This window comes from Morus notabilis, unplaced genomic scaffold (assembly GCF_000414095.1).
Source record: "Morus notabilis unplaced genomic scaffold, ASM41409v2 Scaffold10547, whole genome shotgun sequence".
Taxonomy (NCBI): Eukaryota; Viridiplantae; Streptophyta; class Magnoliopsida; order Rosales; family Moraceae; genus Morus; species Morus notabilis.
Genome location: NW_010359768.1, coordinates 1 through 621, shown reverse-complemented (window position 1 = coordinate 621; position 621 = coordinate 1). Strand labels below are relative to the sequence as shown.

General features: G+C 49.0%; 1 protein-coding gene across 1 annotated transcript; it reads right to left on the bottom strand.

Moving 5' to 3' along the window:
- Positions 1 to 22: 22 nt before the first annotated feature.
- Positions 23 to 529, bottom strand: LOC112091000 (the record flags this gene model as incomplete). The annotated part of the gene is made up of 3 exons (XM_024163595.1): positions 382 to 529; positions 208 to 292; positions 23 to 125 (listed from the first exon to the last, which is right to left on the bottom strand). Coding segments are annotated over exons 1-3 (305 nt in total), but the record flags the coding sequence as incomplete, so codon positions are not given.
- Between the last annotated feature and the right edge of the window lie 92 nt (positions 530 to 621).

Below are 621 nucleotides of genomic sequence, written 5' to 3'. Positions count from 1 at the left end.
AAAAAAAAAAAAAAACTCTCACCCTGAGTTTGGAGCGAGTCCAAGTGGGGACCACGAAATTGATCGAACACAGGGCCGAGTGTCCCGAGACAAACAGGTCGGGAGCAAACTGGCCGACAGTAAATCTAAAACGAAAATTGAATAAGAAAAAGCTCGAAAATTGATACTTGAAACTCTGAAAACGCAAACACAGATCTAGAAAAGTACCTGCTCTTTCCACAACGCCGATCGGAAAAGGCTCACCAGTTTGGAGAGTGATGAGGCCTCGCGGTCCGAGAGGCGACGCCGGATTCTGGCAAGCAAAAGTGTAGAACAAGAGGAGAAGTGAATATCATGAAACGGAGAAAAAGGAAAATGAGAGAGAACTGAATTTGAAGGTACAAGTATGGTGACGAGGTGGCCGGAGGCGACGGCTATGAGGTTCTCGTCGGACCAGGCGACGGCGTTGGGGTGCGACGGAGCGGCCACGAGAGTGGCGGCCTGGAAGCGCGACGCCATCGATTTTGCAAAGTGGCCGTTGGGGATTTGGGAATTGGAGGGAAAAAGTTTTGTGACGAGGAAAAAAAAAAAAGAAAAAAGAAGGTGGAGAAGATCGAAGGATCGAATCGAGATGACCGCTGG